Below are 15,461 nucleotides of genomic sequence, written 5' to 3'. Positions count from 1 at the left end.
GTAAGTGATCCAGAGGTTTCCGATCTTGAGAGCAAGGAATCTGGATGCTTCCATTGCTCATTAGACACCCTTGTCTTAAAACATTGTATCAGAAGTTAAAATTGGTTTTAAGAGCTGCAAAATTGAAACCTCTGATCTGAAAACAAATGTTAGTATAGACTGAACATTGCAGCTTCGGTGTTGCATCATATGCATAGATACGAAGTTTTACTGTCCCAAATGCCATGTATGTAACTGTTGTGCTAAAATACAAGCCTGAAAACAGTATTTCATGTCTTCAGATTGAAGCGATTGAACTTCCAATGGATCCAAAGACCAACAAGAGGAGGGGGTTTGTCTTCATCACTTTCAAGGAAGAAGATCCAGTGAAGAAGGTTTTGGAGAAGAAATTCCATAACGTCAGTGGAAGCAAGGTAGAAACCTTGACTTGTACATTTTTGCCCAAGTATGAAGTGTAAATACCACTGCATCTGTAATCTGAAAAGGATTTTGTAGACCCCTGATCTCAAGGTACCAAAGTTATGATAAGGACCGTTTACCACAAACAGGAGTGTTTTGCCCTAAATTCAGTCACAGAGGCTATCAAGGTTCTTTGCCAATACTTGTGGCTTTAATACTTGCTATGTTCTAGGGGCTTTTGTATGTAAAGTATCTAATTGCATTCATTAAGTACATGTGGAAAAAGTGGCTTATTTATATGTCAGTGTAGCAATGTAAGCCATTTGAACAGATGTGTATCTGTGCATAAAGCACTTGCTTAAATTCAAGGCTTACAGACACTAACTTTGTAAGTAGCTGTCTGAAACTGGCTCTGTCTGACATGGGGGCATAGTCTGGTGTCTTTCAGAAGCCCCCCACTGCAACCAAAACCATGTCATGTAAACCAGGTACAAGGATGCAGAGTAAACATGTTTATGGCACTTTGTACCTGGTCAGCTGGTTATGTGAACTACAGTAAATGTGGTGTGAGATGCTCTGAACAGCTGACTTCTGTGGGACTAGCTAATAGAGACTCACGTGTCAAGCTAATAAGAGGACTAGAGGCAGATGATGCGTGCTGGCTGGAGGTGTCCCTTTTCCCTTGCTGCATGGTCAGTGACCATACATGAACTTGAAAGCCCTACTGGATCTGGTCATACTGAGGCAGTGACTTAGACTGCACTTAATGGTCTTGACACAGCACAGAATAAACTTTGGCAAACATAATGCGCTGGTAGCTGTCAAGACACACAAAAAAACCAGCTCGTTTTCAGGACAGAAGAATGCTCATGTGCCAAGAGAGGGGAAAACACATCTGTATCTCGTAACTGTGGCTTGTTTGTGTTGTAGTGATAATAGAAAGAGCAGGTTACCTTAAACTGGGGTGAAGAATTCCAAGCCAGGCATACTAGGGTGCTGCTATCACAGGGAGTTGTTTGTTTCACAGTGGCAGTAGCTTTCATCTCAGCTGGGGCAGATTCAGGAACTAGGAAGCTGGCTGACAGTTTGAACTGCAGCTTGGGAACCTGTCTTGGAAATGTCATCATAAATCACAGAATGAGTTGGGTTGGAAAGGACCTTAAAGCTTATGCAGTTCCAACCCCCTGTCACAGGCAGGGACGCCTTCCACTAGAGCAGTTTGCTCCAAGCCCTGTCCAACCTGGCCTTGAGCATTGCCAGGCATGGGGCAGCCACAGCTTCTCTGGGCAACCATTCTGTGTCAGTTCTGTTCTTAGTATTTGATAAGTAATGATTTCAAGTGTTTGGTAGATGTACTGTAGTCCAGCACAGATGCTCAGTACATATAAAGGCTGCCAGGAAAACTGTTCTTGTGCATTTCTCAGAGCCTGGTTTATTCAGTACAGCTCGGGTAGAGTGATCCAACAGTCTTAGATGCTGTGCCAGGATAGTGGGCTTCTACAGGAGCAGTAGTAATGCTGAGGTGGCCTTGGCACCTCTTCCATGGGGGACTTGATAGAAGAGAATAGGCAGTATTAAAATACTTCGAAAGCAATGGCCTGCTTTGTATGGCCAGTAGTGACTTACCTTTCTCTTCCATGGAGAAGTTGATGGTAGGAAATAGGTGGTATGAAATACTCTGAAAGTAGTGGCCTGCTTTGACTGGCTGACAGTGACTTACTTTTGCCCAGGTGGCACAATACATCAGATGCTTCTGGGTTTGTGTTAGTCCTGCTCATGTGATGAGAAGCACAGCAAGCATACCTCCTTTGCCTCCAGGGTAATCTCTACCTTTCCTAGCTTGTTAGGCTGGATGCTGCTGCTATAAGAACAGCATACACACTCATCCCTGTTTCTTCTTTTCAGTGCGAGATTAAGGTAGCACAGCCAAAAGAAGTTTACCAGCAGCAACAATTCAGTAGTGGTGGAGGAAGAGGTAGCTATGGAGGAAGAGGCAGAGGCGGAAGAGGCGGCGGTAAGTACCACACGCACTACTTTAGTATGGACACATTCTAATAAGTTGTGTGTACTAAAATGGGATTTTGTGGATGGTTTTCCCTTCTATAGCTCAAAGTCAAAATTGGAATCAAGGTTATGGCAATTACTGGAACCAGGGTTATGGGAATCAAGGATACGGCTATCAGCAAGGTTATGGTGGCTATGGAGGCTATGATTATTCAGGATATGGGTATTATGGATATGGACCAGGCTATGATTACAGTAAGTAAAGAGAACTGTATTGGGTATAAGCAAGCATAACTAATTAGCAGTTTAATGCATTTGTTCTCTTGTTCATAGGTCAAGGCAGTGCAAATTATGGGAAGACACCAAGACGTGGTGGTCATCAGAATAACTACAAGCCATATTGATCAAACTTATTCAGGTATGCAGTGGCATGGTCTCTTTTGGAAAATGACTGCATAGGTTTTGTATACAATGCTGTAGATGGATACTTCAGTTCTGTACCAAATTTAACTTTACAATAAATTTCTATGGCCTGTTAAATGTGCATCTTACTTGGAAGAGCTCCCTGGAAATGTTTTACATGTTTAATACTTAAAGATAACTAGTTGTCTAGACAGTGTGGTGTGTAAATTTCAGCCTTGCTGAAGATATTAATTAATGATTTTATTAATAGGTTAAACTGAAACTGATTTTGAGGGTCTGCTTAAAGCTGCAGCTCTGCATCTAGGGACTGCCTCTTGGAGTTAACTATGGACTCTGCATTACTCCAGTTGTACAGAATGAGATGCATCTTAGGGAACCAGTGTCACTTTCCACCTTTTTATTTTGTATTGTTTTTGTGTCATACATTTCCTGTAATGGAAGTGTTAATTTTACTGTACTTTTTGGTACCTTTTTGGAATCTAATGTATTGTAAGGTATTTTACATGTGTTCTGATTCACCATGACATGGATATTGAAGCTATCCTAGCTTTTGAAATAAAAAAGGCGTAATCTAGTGTCTTGTGCCATTCTTCAGCTTATGTATCAGTAAAATGCCAGCATCCTGTCCCCAGAACTTAGTTCATGGCAGTACCTTGATAGATGAAGAGTTGTGCCTAAATGCTTTTAATCTTAAAACTAGAAGGCTGTATTGGTAGTTGTGCTCACTTGCAGTTAAGTGGCAGCTAAAAACTGCAGTCCCTTCTGCCTGGAGGTTATAGAAGAGAGCTGAGGTGGAAAGCCCCAGCTTTTGTGGAGGCTGTGCTGGCAGTTCATGCTCTAGACAAGCACAGAGGCTCAGCATAACTGTGTTTACTGTCTGCATTGTAGGCCTCTATTCCAGAAGTGTAGGTTTCAGGTAGGGCTTGAGAGTCCAGACAGCACTGCAGGAGGAAGTTGAGCTGTGCCAGCAGCTGGCTGCACTTCCTTCGTGTTCACTGCCTTGAGTCTGAGACTCCTACAAGTTCTTAATTGTATGTTATACAATAACCTGCCTTGAAAGACGGGTTAGACATTAAATTACCAATGCAAAGTCTGAGTAGCTGCAGCCTTTTTCTGTATCATAAAATGCTAAAAGAACTTCCACTAAAGTTGTGGGTAGAAAAACAACAACACATCTCTTTCAGAAAGAGATGAGTGACCAGCTCTAAATACGCTCTCCTTTTTTGACTAGTTACCACTATTTTAAGGCAATAACTATGATATGATTTGCCTCTCTGGCTGCAGAATACTCCTAATCTCAGATTTATAAGTAAGTAGCAAGTGCTGCTGCACAAAGTAAACTGCTAATAGTTAAGTAATCAATTTGATCTTTCTTTTTAAAGCTAAAACTGACAACTTTTTTTTTCCGTATTTTCTATTTGAATAAATGGGAACCAGAAGTGGAATCAAACCAAGACACTAAGACAAGGCACAAACAGATGTTACCAGTGACTTTTTCAGGGTTTTTTTTTTTTTTTTTTAAACAGGGATGCAGCTATTCCTGCAGAGACTATAATATGCTGCTCCCTGCTGGCTGTCCTTAGTAAGAAAAACTTGCTGTATAATTAAAAGGTCCTTAAGACTCTTACAAGTCTGTAAGAGTTTCCTGGTGTTAAGTGGAAATCTGGAATATGAAACAGATGAATCAGATGTTAAATCTGATGGTATGACACCTTTACAGCTGGAGTATGCAACCTAATGCCCAACTAGCAAATAAAATTGCATACAACTGAGAAATGAGTACAGTATTTAAAAGTATTACTGTCTTAGGATGTAAAATTGAAATGCTTTACTGCATACTTCAACTTGTTTTCTTATGAAATAAGGGGTAGCAGAGTATTTTTCTAGCAAACAGTTTGCCCTCCAATGGGGAATGTGCATAGTATCAGGCCCATACTGCTGCAGTGTATTAGCAATAGTCTGTCAGCTGACTGTTACTGTGGTGTTGTTGGAAGTATGTATATTCTCAGGTGATGCTTCCTTGGCAGGTGATGTGGCCTTAAGCAGAAATTGAGGATACTGGTACTTAAATGCAGAGCTGGCTTTTCCTATATCCTTTGCCTGAAAAGTTTGTGACACAACATGTTAATTGCCCGGTGAAAGCAAGGGCTTGTACACAAGGTTGTTGCTTATGGCTGTAATGAGCTCTTAATTTACTAGTCTTGGAGATTTCTTGAGGACAGAGTATTTTGTAAGAACTGGTTTGGGAGCCATGGCCCTCACAGTCTGTTCCTCATGCATTTGATGTTGTGGATTTGAGTCTGAAGTTTGTGACTTAATCTGGTCACTGAGACTGTTGAATATAGTGTTGTTAGGGACCTTGTTCTGAAACTGGTTAGAGAAGCCTGGGCAGGACTGGGTGTACTGGGAGCAAGAATGGTGTTTGCGTAGGTAGCAGCAGATTTAAAGAGAGAACCCATTGGCTCATCTTCATTTGCAAAAGTCATAACCTGAAAGAGCATGAATTTAGAATATATAGTTTATAGCAGCTACTAGAAATACGTTCCTTTAGCATCACTTTTAGATACGCTGTTTTAAATAAAAGTCAATTCCACACTTCTGCCGGAGTTGAAACAAGCTCTTGCAAAATTTATTTCTCCTAAAGCTTTTACTAATAACAAGATAACTGAAAATAACAAAGTTAAAGGTAACTTATCTGGTTTAAGACATGCTAGGATGAAGGCTAAATGTGCATATAATTACAGTAGAACAGTGTTTCTTAGTAGATGATCTTGAACGTTGTTTGAAACCTATGGAAAGAAAATAAAGTTATGGGGTTTTGTTTTGGTAAAAGCATTAAATAACTTGGTCATTGCCTCATCTTGCTTACATTATATGTAAGTGTCCTGCTAGTACTGTACTTAAGAGGCTTTTTGTTTTCTTGACTTCCTGTAGAAAATAAAGGCATTTTTTTTGTGCTTAGTTTAGACTGCAGACAAGTACATAAAGTCACAGGTTTCTTAAGTTAAAACTGGCACTGTTAAGTAATCTTTCTGTTTTCGAGAATAAGTAGTACCATCAGCTGTATGTCTTTCCATTAACTTGCTAAATAAAATATTAACACATTTTTCTTGTGCCTGCTATACTAATGTTATATTGAACTAAAACCACGTTTCTCCATAGCTCAGGGTCATGGCACTGAGAATCTAGTGTGGTGGTTGAGGCCACCAATGATAACATTGATTACAATCATTACATGAGGGTACATTCTCATCTAGATACATAGAGTTTTGCTGGGCACTTGGTTTAAACACTGTTGGTTGCCTTTTAGTCAGAGTAGGTTGAAGTATTTCTACTACAATATGTTGCTATTGAGGTGTTAACTGTGCAAATGTGTACGCTGTGCTCATGAGTGCGTGGCAGAATGAATTGCAGATAGGTGTTCTCTGTAAGCAAGCTATAGAGGGACCTCAACAGATACTAAGACCTATGAGGCTTGGAAGATTTAACAGGACTCTTGTCTTGCTGATACCCACGGTATAGGTATATTGAATATAGGGGTAAATTGATGCTTAAGCATGAGGTAACAGCCATGTATGTGAAATGATCCTATGAAGTAGTCAGAAATGCTCAAGAAAACAGAAGGCAATACTATTTCAAGTCACAAGTAAAACAGGAGCTGTAGTATTAAAAGTACTGTTTATATTGCTCTTCATAAAGCTGTTAGCATAAGTGGAGGTTCCCAAATTGTGGCATGCAGAATGTACAGTGCTCCTGATGTCAAGGGCAGTTAAGGGGAGACTTGCTGAGAAGTAATTATGCAGCTGGAACAACTTCTGTCTAGAGACCTGAGGCACTGAGCAGCATAAAAGCTGTTTTTCATCTTGATGTGCGTGTCATTTGCATGCCAGGGGTTAAACCCAGTCACTCTTAAAGCTCCCCAGACAAGTACAGCATGCTCTGGTTGTAGGCTTTTCTGGGACATGGTGGACCTAGCTTACAAACAAGTGAGTATGAACTATGTGTGTAGAAGTGTCAGGCTGAGTTCCAGATGTGCGCAAGTCTGCTCTGTGCTTCTGGATTGCCAGAAGTACCTGCAAACTAACTTCAAGTAAAAGCATCTCCAAGGATGCTTGTTCTTGCTCTACTGCCAGTGACAATGCTTGTGAAGTTATATGTAGGAACCTTGGCCTTTAAATAGTGAAAGATGAATATAGGTAAATACCTGCTCAGGTAGCACCAGTGGATGTTTTCTGTTGGTTCAGATCTTCTTTTTCCATAGCTGGAGAGAGAAGAAGCAACAATTTAGCAAACTCGTGACAGTGCAAAAACTTGTTTCTAACTTAGTTAATACTGAGTGTGCAGAAGTTGTATAAAACCGCAAGTGTCAAATGCACAGAGGCAAAGCTATTTTAAAAGGCATGTGCATCTGTAGAGTGAATAATTTTGAATGAGAACTTTAAAACAGAATAATTCAGAAGTGAAGGCTACACTTGGATTGACCAAGATTAATTTTCCTGTGTGCTCGGTATCTACCATCTTGGCTATTTTAGCACCTCTGAAAAGCAGCCTCAGCATTGACTTCAAGGCAGTCCAACAGCAACACTCTGTAAGGCAGTTTTGATCTGTACTACCTGTTAGTAGCTTGTCAATTGTGTCCACAACAAATCTTGCATCCTCCTTATTGAAGCACATTGGGGGCTTGAATTTTAACACGTTTTTTCCTGGTCCATCTGTACTCAATAGAATATATTCTTCCTTAAGTCTGGAAAGAAAATAGCAAGGAATTATGTTTGCCTTTGCATGTAGTTCAGAAAAACTCAGCATCAGCATGTGGCTGTCCAAACAATGCCCTTCTGCACTGACTGGTTTCTTTTTCAGCCAGTTGGCTATATTTTAACTATTGAGTGGCAAGATTACTTTGTTATTGTGTGCTTGCCTTGCACATGGCAGAACTACACCATTGTCCTTTGTACCTTGTTATTAGATACTCTGCTTCAGCTGTGGCCGGGGTCCTTTCTGCTTGATCCTTGATTAAGTCCACTCCAATGAATAAGCCAGAACCCCTTTAAAGGAAATAAAAATAGTCAAATCTGTGCCAAAGGAAGGGAAGTGTATGTGAACTTAAAAAGGTTCTTGTGAGCCCAGACCTTTACTGCATGAGAATTACCTGATGTTTGGGCTAGTGATAGAAAGGATATTGCTGTTTTGAAGAAATGTAGTGATACAGCACAGACTTTTATCTGCTCAGAATGGCAGTGCAGGACTTGATGTGGAGCATATTTTCCATCCAGCTCATTAATTCTGTTCTTGGTGCACTTGGAGTTCAAACAGGAAAGTGAGTTCCTTTAGCACCTAATACATCAATAAAGCAGTACTGGCCCGGAGTGGCAAAGCAGACCAGGCTTTTGATAAGCTTCAAGCTGGTTTTAATCTGATGTACAGCAGGCTGTTGGATTTTTTCTGAAAACACTGATTTAATGAATATCTTAAAACCACATCAGTTTGAGTGTGAACCAAAGAAAAAAGCAGCTAAAAACTGTAAATAAGGTGCTGATACCTGACATCACCAATGATGGGATGCTTCATTTTCTGCTCCTTGAGTAGCTCTGTTAGGAAGTTGCCTACTTCTGTGGCATGAGCCTGAAGGTGTTCCTTCTCAATCACATCTAACACAGCTAATCCAATAGCACATGAAACAGGGTTTCCTCCAAACTGAGCTCAGGAAAGGATTGCACATAGCATGGAAAGGGAAAAAAGATGCAAGTGTCACTGAGAGTGTGGCCTCAGTGATGTATGAGCATACTGCCATTTTTAGCAGATGGAGCTAGTAAACAGAAGGCTATGTACTAGAAAGATGCAAATGATAGAAACTGAGTGATAAAGATTAATAAAAACTGCATGATTATCCCATTTTAATACTTAAGACTGCTTTAGCAAAGGAGAGTTTGGGCAACTTACTGTATTAAAATACTCAACTCCTGTGGCTGCAAATGCTTCTGCAATTTCTGTTGTTGTTGCTACGCAGGCAATAGGGTGCCCATTTCCTATTGGTTTCCCCATAGTGACAATATCAGGCACAAAGTCTTCTCCCTGCAGCTGGAATGCCCAAAAGTGCTTGCCAACCCTGCCAAAGCCAACTTGAATTTCGTCAGCAATAAATATACCTCCTGCCTTGCGTACATGCCTGTAACATAAGAGATTTTATTGTCTCTTACAGCAAACAGAACATAGTATTTGCTGTTTAAAAACATGCAGACAGCATTACTTTGCAAACTTATAAGGAAACAAACTTGTACAGGCCTGTAATCTGTATTATGTATTTAAAAGCAGATCGTTGCCATACAAAGTTTACTTTCTAACGTGAAGGCACAGACCATTTCCTGCCTATCAAGCTGTATGCTACAGCAGGCAGAGAAATTCTCTTATCTATAGTTCACAAGTACGTTAAATTTAAAAAGATAATGAATGACCACTTACTCTGCAGCCTTCTGAAAATACCCTGCTGGTGGAATGATTTGACCACCCACACTTGGCAGAGACTCGGCAAAAAATGCAGCAATCTGAAATGAGAAGTAGCATGGCTGCAATACAGAAAGTTGTGGAAACTGTTAACAGCAAGCTCTTTGGCATTCGATGGTTCTTGCATTATTACGTGATCTTTCCTCTTTGACAAGTCTGTGCCACTTGGCTCAATAATCCTGAATGGCATTGGCAGGCAGCTGTGCTCAGTTCTAAGGCAAGACAAATGGTTATGGAAATCACTTCTTACCTTTCTGCCTCTCTTCTGAGCTTGCTCAATAATATTTTTCACTTCATTAGCATAGGCTGTTACTGAATCTTCATGGTCTTCTCTGTAAAGTCCTCTATATGTGTCTGGAACAGGAGCCTGTGCAAAGGAACAGTATCCTATATTCAATATATTGTAAATAAGACTTCATTAAATTGACAAGTAGTTGGTAATTATATAGCGTGAAGTACATACCACGTGGACCCATTCCTTCTGTCCTTCTAGATTTCTGAATTTATATGGGCTTATGTCAATCAGGGATGTCAGATGTCCATGGTAAGCACTTAAAAAACAATTAGCAGAACTAAAGAGTAATTTCCTCAATATCAAAATGATTTTTAGGACTAGCATTCCTGATAGCTCAAGAGTAGCTAGGCCCTCAGCTGGTGGGAGTACAATCACTTAAGATCAGAACAGCTCTGCAGTTTCTATCAGTAAGCTTTAGTACGAGTTGGATTTCTTTGTGTACTGAATACAAGGGATGCAGAGGCACAGTACCCCTTAGCAGTGGTCTGCCTGGACCAGTGACTAGAATCACAGCAGTGTTATGTCATAAGCACGATTGCAGGACTGGAAGGGACATGTCTGTCCTACTTCTGAGTATCCTCCAAGGGTAGAGTTTCCAGTGTCCCTTTGCATTCTGTTCTCATGTTTGACTACCTTCATGGTAAAGGATTTTGTTCCACTGTCTCATCAGAGTGCCTTCAGATATCGACTTATATCAGTTGTTTGTTGTTTTTTTTTCCTGTCACCATGTGTCTTCAGGTCTGGCTCCATTTTTCCGCTCCTTCTCACTAGGGAGTTGTAGCAGCAGTAAGATTTCTCTCTAAACATCTCCTGCAGCTGCACAAACCCTATTTTCTTAACCTCTCAAGCCTATGGCTCCCTATCCATTGTGGCTGGCCACTGCTAGCCACCTTCCAGTATGTCAGTGTCTGTTGTGGACTGGAGAACCCAACCCCAGGGCTCGTCTTGCAGATACTGAACAGAGAGGAAAATTACATCCCTTAACTTCCTGGTGACAGTCTCCCTACTACAGGAGGTTTCAGAAATGCTGTGACCACAGAACAAAACCGAGCCTTGTACCCCGCAGTAGATAAAACTGTCAATATACTTACTGGTCTAAAACTATAACATCCTCATGTTTTGTGTACTGTCGTGCCAGTCTTAGGGCAAGATCATTGGCTTCAGATCTATAATTGAAAAAGTCAGTAAGTGTCTTACTGTGGATGTCTGAGTTTGGAAATTCTGCCCCCCCCCCCCCAGTGCTGTTTGTGTCTGCAAAGAACAGAACTCTATGCATGTTGCTCACAAATCCCCTAGTAGTCAGCACTAATTAGACAGGACTGTTCACCTGAACAGAATCCATCTTAAAAAGCTAGAGTACAGAAACTATGGAAAAAGAGTTGTTTTAGCTGTAGGTTGCTTGGGAATATCTGCCCCCCAGCAGAAATATGCATTGCTACTAGAAGTAATTTCCAGTTCAGAAGACAAGTCAGACCAGAAGGTAACATAGTAAACATTTACATTATAAGGCATTGGGATTATAAAACACTAAATAGAATAAAACCCTTCTGAAATGAAGCCCTAGTTTAGTTTCCTGATTGATAGAGAGCTTACTAAATGTAATCTTTAGAGTGACCAACATTCTAAAAAGGACCAACCACAGTTTTCTGCAGACACAAAACCCCCCAAAAATGGCTTTTGTCAGCATCTAGTCATCCATACCAGATAGTGCAATTGGCTGTTGATAAGTGAGTGTTGTACTTGTCTATATACACCTGGGGAGAACAAGGGACCAATTCTAACATAGCCAACTTACCCAGAATTCAGAAAATAGAAGGTGCATAACTTCCCAGGCAGTGTTTTTGAAAGCCTCTCTGCATAATTGACCAAGTTGTCATGAAGGTAACGGGAATTGGTATTTAACAGTTGACTTTGTTCATGGGCTGCTTTCACTACAGCAGGGTGACAATGTCCAACTGCAAGAGAGCGTGTTAGAATGGCTTGAGACTTATTCTGTGTCACCCATGATGTTCAGTCCCATGTTAACTTAATGCTTGTATTTCTCTAATAGTACAGAGGTATCAGTGAGGCATTAATAATGCTGTCAGCAGAAGCCAGTGTTAGCACACCTTGTAAGCTTCCTCTAAAAGGCTTTTTCCACCCCCTCGAAACGTTTGAAGTTGCTGGATACTGTACTTTAAGGGTTGTAGTTGATACTGGAAATTGATACACTGGAACAAATAGTGTCTAATTTTGATACTTGGATCTAGGCAGTTACATGATGTGTAGGGGTTTGGGAATGTGTAGTAGGTGAGCTTTACCATCAAAGGATTATTAGCCCTGCTATGGCAGTGACAACACTGACCCATTGGCTATTTCAAATACAATAGTGAAGTAGCAGCTACTTCCTAATGCATGGTTAAGGTACCGCACTGAGCAGTGGTCCTGTGACTGTTTGCTTAGCAGTAACTTAACCCAACAGAATGTCAAGCTGTTAGCTTTACTTTTGCTTTGCTTGCGCTTTCATGGAAAAACGCTGTAACTTTTGGCCAAGCACGTCTCTAGGAAGACAGAACAGGAAGTGAGTCTGGAAAGCACATTCACACACTCAGAAAGTCAAATGTGAGCTGTGATTTCCCAGACTATAGGCTCTGGAAAGGTTTCTCCCACGTTTCCTATTTAAACAAACCTTCCCCCAACACAGTGCTTGGTAAAAAGTACTGATTGTTCCTTGTTGTGCTTAGAAAAACGTGGCATTAAATAACATGACTTTGAACCTACCATGAGCAACGTTGTTGATGCAGTCAAGGTATTGTCTTCCATTCTCATCATACATATACTGGCCTTTTGCCTTGATGATCTTCACAGGATCGTTAGAGAAGAACAGCTTGCAGGAAGAGCTGTGGCATCAGAAAGGAAAATAAATCTTAGTGAAGTCCAGAAGTTGCATAGTTTATTCCACTGGTAATATCTGCAGTTCAGTCAGTTAATGAAGGGAGAGACGTTGCCCCAGTTTGCCATCCTGATTCTGGCTCCTGAAGTTACATTGTGTTAGAATCACAGGGAAAAACATGCTCCGGAACTGAAAAACCTTCACTAGGAATTTAGCTACAGCATTTGGCACCTACCTCTGTAGTTCTATCCAGTCTTAACTGTGGTTCCTTGTGGTCTGTGCTGTTTGCCCTTCATGTCTTGAAACCTTTGTTGGTGTCTCTTACCTTGTGATTGTTTATTATGTACTTGCCCAGGTCCTGATTTCTGGGTAGTGTGCTGCTGAGATTGTTGCATCTGTATAAAGCTTCACTAACCTTAGCTGAAACCTTGGGTGATTTTATAAGGTTGGGTCTGTTCAGTGTGTGTTTTGTTTCACTTAAATAAGTTGCCAAGCAAAATTGAACCAGGTATCTGCCTGAGTTGGAGAGATTTGACTCTTAAGGAGCAATGTCAAATGTTCGTGCTTTGTTTAGTAAAAGATTGCTTATACAAAAATACAATAATTTGACCATAAATACAAAATCATGTTCAAATGAACACCAAAAGACAAGAATAAAATGAGAAGCTGCTTTCCTGTCCCTCCTGTACAGGAATTCCTGTGCTTTCTGTGTGAGCTGGCAGTGGAATGGTGAAACAGTTGGGTTTCTGTGAGCTTGTCCTGACTGTTGAGCAGACACTAAGGAAGCACGTAGAGAGGCTGGGGCTTTGTTCCTGGTGTCGGGGCAAATCGGTGAGAAGATGAAATACACGGAGCAGTCTTCTTCAGGTTTGTGCAACTGGCACAATTCTAATTTAAGCATTAACTTGCAGCCCAACTCTTGGATTCATAAAATACATAGAGATTAAAATAGCCTCGGTTTGGAATGCGTAAAGCGCAATGTGAATGCATTCTCAGTTACATACAACAGTTTTACAGCCGCTCCTAGTAGCAACAACTAAATTCTTGAGGTCAGCTGAAGCAATATAAGCAATTAGAAGCTTGGAATAGAGTCTTAGTGCTTCATTCCATCACACTGGGCAGACACGTTGTTAATGTGTCACGGTTCTGGGGTAATAGAAAGTTTTCTGGAGTCCAGGGTGTAGCGCTGGGGAGGTTCAGCCCCATGTCTGCTCCCAGGAGCTGCTTTCTCAGCAGGTTAACGTTTAACCGGGCACGTTAGATACCCCACCAGTGCTCCCTTTCAGTTCTTAACCCCTCCTCCCTAAGAAGCGCTAATCGCTGTTAATCACACCAGTACCATCAGTCTTTGCACGCTAACAGCGCCGGCTGCCCCCGCCATGCTGCTGGGTTAACCCTAACCGGAGCTCGGTCGCTTCACCCGGGGCTCAGCCCCGGTGGGCTCGGAGCAGCCGTGCTCAGGGCCGGGAGCAGCGGACCGCGCCGAGCCCTGCAGCCCCGTCAGGCGGCGGAGCCGCGCACCCAGCGGTGCCGCGCTGCCCCCGGCAGCACTTACCCGATGAGCCGCCGCCGTAGGGCCAGGGTCTCGTCCCGGGAGCGCGGCTCCGGCCTCATGACCGCGATTGGGGCCTCGGCGGGGCCCGGCCCGGAGCGGAGCCGCCTTCCCCGGCGGGGTCCGGGCTGGGGCGGAGCTCGACCCGCCCCGCGGCGCCCCCTGCGGGCCGCGCCAAGCGCTGCCGCGGCAGGGCGTCAGTGCGGTGCCCTTATCGCAGCGGCCAGCCCAGCCGCGCCCCGGGGCAGGCTGATTGCACAGGGAGGAGAGCAGGGGCTCGGGAACTCACCAGGCGCTGAGGCTCCGCCGGCTGCACTGCTGTACGCTTATAGCATCCGGAGCGGTGACTTCGCCTCCGAGGTGCCGCAGCACAAACGGGAGAAGCTGCAACGGCTGCAGTCCTGCAAGGCGGCTTGTGTAGAAACTGGACCCACAGGGTGTTTGTTGCACCACCGGGTGGTGATTGTGCAGCCCCAGCTTCCAAGCACCTCAGAGGAAATAACATTTCTCTGGGCTCTTAAGGATCAGGATTACAGCTATATCATTATCATTCTGTATTTCTAGGTAGAGAATGTTAAGTTTCTTTTGAAGTTGAAAATAATTTGAGGCAGTAGCTGAGGTGTTACAGCTGTAGTACTTTTTCAACACCTACTTGTGTTGAAGTAAACTCGGTAAAAGTGAAACCAAATCATTGGCAGTGTTGTAGAATCATAGAATAGTTTGGGTTGGAAATGACCTTAAGATTATCGAGTTCCAACCCCTCTGCCATGGATAGGGACACCTTTACACACTAAACCATGCCACCCATGTACCCTGTGACATGCAGGTAAGACTTGACTGACTAAGAGCCAATCCTAGGACAGGCAGTAGTTAGGATTAAAAGAGGAAACGCTATCATAAGATTAATCATTTCCCTGATCCTGTTTGTTTGGGAAATAGGAATAAAGATAAAGAACCAGAAATGACATTCTGGGATGGGTTGAGTCCTCTGCCACTGAGGGTCTTGTATCCCATAACTGAGTTTATAAACTTAACAAGCTCCATTTTAAAAGATGCCGGATTTCTTTTTTCCTGCCAAGTACATGTTCACATTCTTTTGTTTTAAACTGACAACATCTGTTAACAAGAGTCCAGAAAATGGAGCAAACCCTTTAAAACTACACACTTGGCAGACTGTGTTGCTGACTAAGCATAGCCACCAGTAATTATCTCTAGTTGCAGCTATTTGATAAACACAGGAGCAATTTAGACTTAGTGTCATATGGAGAACCCAGACCCAAATTGCTGGGCATTTAAAGTTAGACTGAATTTAGGAAGTCAGACAGTCTGTGCTTAAAAGTCAGGTTGCAAGTCACAAAAGACAGTGGAGCAAGAGTTAAGAATGACTGTTAATCTTTATTTGAACTCTTGTCTGG

General features: G+C 42.2%; 2 protein-coding genes across 7 annotated transcripts in view; one reads left to right on the top strand and one right to left on the bottom strand.

Moving 5' to 3' along the window:
* The window catches only part of HNRNPAB (heterogeneous nuclear ribonucleoprotein A/B), a 30,530-nt gene that overhangs the window by 4,551 nt on the left and 10,518 nt on the right, over positions 1 to 15,461 (top strand). Inside the window, exons 5-9 of one of the 5 annotated variants that reach the window (XM_061456993.1) lie at positions 282 to 413; positions 2,305 to 2,413; positions 2,506 to 2,658; positions 2,737 to 2,821; positions 3,077 to 3,401. In XM_061456993.1, coding sequence (XP_061312977.1) covers positions 282 to 413; positions 2,305 to 2,413; positions 2,506 to 2,658; positions 2,737 to 2,807 — 465 coding nt within the window. In that variant the 3' untranslated portion in view covers positions 2,808 to 2,821; positions 3,077 to 3,401. Of the gene's footprint in view, positions 1 to 281; positions 414 to 2,304; positions 2,414 to 2,505; positions 2,659 to 2,736; positions 3,402 to 15,461 lie in introns of those variants that run through there. The other 4 variants (XM_061456992.1, XM_061456997.1, XM_061456994.1 and 1 more) reach the window with 4 other exon arrangements.
* Positions 5,431 to 14,208, bottom strand: PHYKPL (5-phosphohydroxy-L-lysine phospho-lyase). 2 transcript variants are annotated; one of them, XM_061456991.1, is made up of 13 exons: positions 14,050 to 14,208; positions 12,383 to 12,501; positions 11,418 to 11,577; positions 10,714 to 10,788; positions 9,791 to 9,878; positions 9,578 to 9,694; positions 9,286 to 9,368; positions 8,767 to 8,992; positions 8,366 to 8,520; positions 7,782 to 7,871; positions 7,440 to 7,570; positions 7,031 to 7,087; positions 5,431 to 5,615 (listed from the first exon to the last, which is right to left on the bottom strand). In XM_061456991.1, the coding sequence occupies exons 1-12, from the start codon at positions 14,106 to 14,108 to the stop codon at positions 7,035 to 7,037; spliced, it is 1,356 nt and encodes a 451-aa protein (XP_061312975.1). In that variant the 5' UTR covers positions 14,109 to 14,208; the 3' UTR covers positions 5,431 to 5,615; positions 7,031 to 7,034. The 2 variants fall into 2 exon arrangements, with proteins under 2 accessions (XP_061312975.1, XP_061312974.1); XM_061456990.1 differs by lacking the exon at positions 5,431 to 5,615 and having other exon boundaries at positions 7,034 to 7,570.

The sequence above is a fragment of the Pezoporus flaviventris genome, unplaced genomic scaffold (assembly GCF_033815535.1).
Source record: "Pezoporus flaviventris isolate CSIRO_AGI_PZ_B2104156 unplaced genomic scaffold, CSIRO_AGI_Pfla_v1 ptg000023l, whole genome shotgun sequence".
Classification (NCBI taxonomy): domain Eukaryota; kingdom Metazoa; phylum Chordata; class Aves; order Psittaciformes; family Psittacidae; genus Pezoporus; species Pezoporus flaviventris.
The sequence above is the reverse complement of the archived record's forward strand: the minus strand, read 5'-3'. Positions and strand labels throughout refer to the sequence as shown.